Source organism: Sinocyclocheilus rhinocerous, unplaced genomic scaffold, assembly GCF_001515625.1.
Source record: "Sinocyclocheilus rhinocerous isolate Xijiao unplaced genomic scaffold, SAMN03320098_v1.1 scaffold512, whole genome shotgun sequence".
Taxonomy (NCBI): Eukaryota; Metazoa; Chordata; class Actinopteri; order Cypriniformes; family Cyprinidae; genus Sinocyclocheilus; species Sinocyclocheilus rhinocerous.
The window spans coordinates 84,257-85,675 of NW_015638979.1; the positions used below are offsets into that span (position 1 = coordinate 84,257).

The 1,419-nt window shown below is 40.4% G+C and overlaps 1 protein-coding gene across 2 annotated transcripts in view; it reads right to left on the reverse strand.

Moving 5' to 3' along the window:
- agpat5 (1-acylglycerol-3-phosphate O-acyltransferase 5 (lysophosphatidic acid acyltransferase, epsilon)) overlaps nt 1–906 on the reverse strand; it is a 53,389-nt gene extending 52,483 nt beyond the window's left edge. For both annotated transcript variants that reach the window (XM_016566257.1, XM_016566256.1), the window contains exon 1: nt 134–906. In XM_016566257.1, the coding sequence (XP_016421743.1) occupies nt 134–352 (219 nt within the window). In that variant the 5' untranslated portion in view covers nt 353–906. The remainder of the gene's footprint in view (nt 1–133) is intronic.
- Between the last annotated feature and the right edge of the window lie 513 nt (nt 907–1,419).

Below are 1,419 nucleotides of genomic sequence, written 5' to 3' on the forward strand. Positions count from 1 at the left end.
TATATATATATAGGGGGCCATATTTCACTTATGTTGTTTTTAGTTGGATAAAACATTCAGAGGTTACACGTGGTTAGTGAAGAACAAAGCTGAAAAAAGGTAAATGCACTAAAGTCAAAAAAGTCATACTAACCTCCACTCCCGTGTAGTTCTCAAAGAAGAACAGGACCATACTCTGATACACTGAATACACACAGTCATCCACAGTGTGATAGAGTCTGGACGGTAGCACAGTGGACAGCAGCCGCCAGGCGCTCCAGGACAGCAGATAAGCAGGAGCGGTGCCCAGCATCACCGCTGCTGGAAGCCAGTACCGCAACGAGTACGTGTGCACGACCAGAGACAGCAGCATTTTCACTGGAAAACCCAAATGACTCGAGCGAATCTGATCCCTATACAGCTGCAACTCAAATTAAGTCGGTGTCCCCAGTGACCCTGCCCGACATGCATCGATCTTTTCGTCCAATTCAGTCGATTTCAATTATTAATCACACAATAACTGTGCGAATTTCGGTCAAGGAGGGGAAAAAAGTTAATGCAAAATTTCACGCTGCTTGTCTTCCGGAAATTTCCTCGATGTTTAAAGCATGACATCCCTGTTAATGCAGCGCACTTCCTTGTCTAATAATGCAAAATGCACGAAACTTCAAGATGAAACAGACGTAAACTGTGCTGCTACACCTTGCGTAAACTATACTCTGATTTTAAAAAATGACTAGAAGTAGAGGTAATTCACTTACTAAACCCTCCATAGGACACTCCAGTGACAGAAAACCGAAGTTGATTTTAGCATGGAAACCAATTTTACAGCTTCCTCATTTATACCATAGCAAACACAATGTCTTACAAATACAACCGGCCACATTTCTCGCTCTCAAAAGTCACACACGATTTACAGCCTCCATGTTTCAGTATTGTCATCAGCCACATGCTTGTATTGTGCACTCTGATTGGCTGAAGCACGAGTTCCGGTGTTACGAAATTGTAGGCGAAAGGTTTTGCCCAGAGCCATGGAAAGAGAGAGTTGCGTCAACGGAAGTCCAAAACGCTCGATCGTCACGTGATTCACGTAGACCTCAAATAGTTCCAGGAAGTTCATAGCGGGCAATTGAAATACATTGAGTTGGAGAGACAGAACTGTGATTTTTGGTAATTAGTAGAAAATAAAATAATTTATTTACATTATTTATAAAATAATGTATACGTAGTATATATATATATAGATATAGTTATATTAGTGTTGTTTTTAAAAGATAAAATCCTCTAATATTTGAGGATTAATGTGGTCAGCTATCCGTACCTGCCTTGTTAACATATTTTAGGCCGAAGTTACCATGGTAAAAGTCCGTGTTTGCTATATAAACGACATCGTGGTCTTCTGCCAAGGTAACTTCAGCCTCTCTATATAAATATAATTAT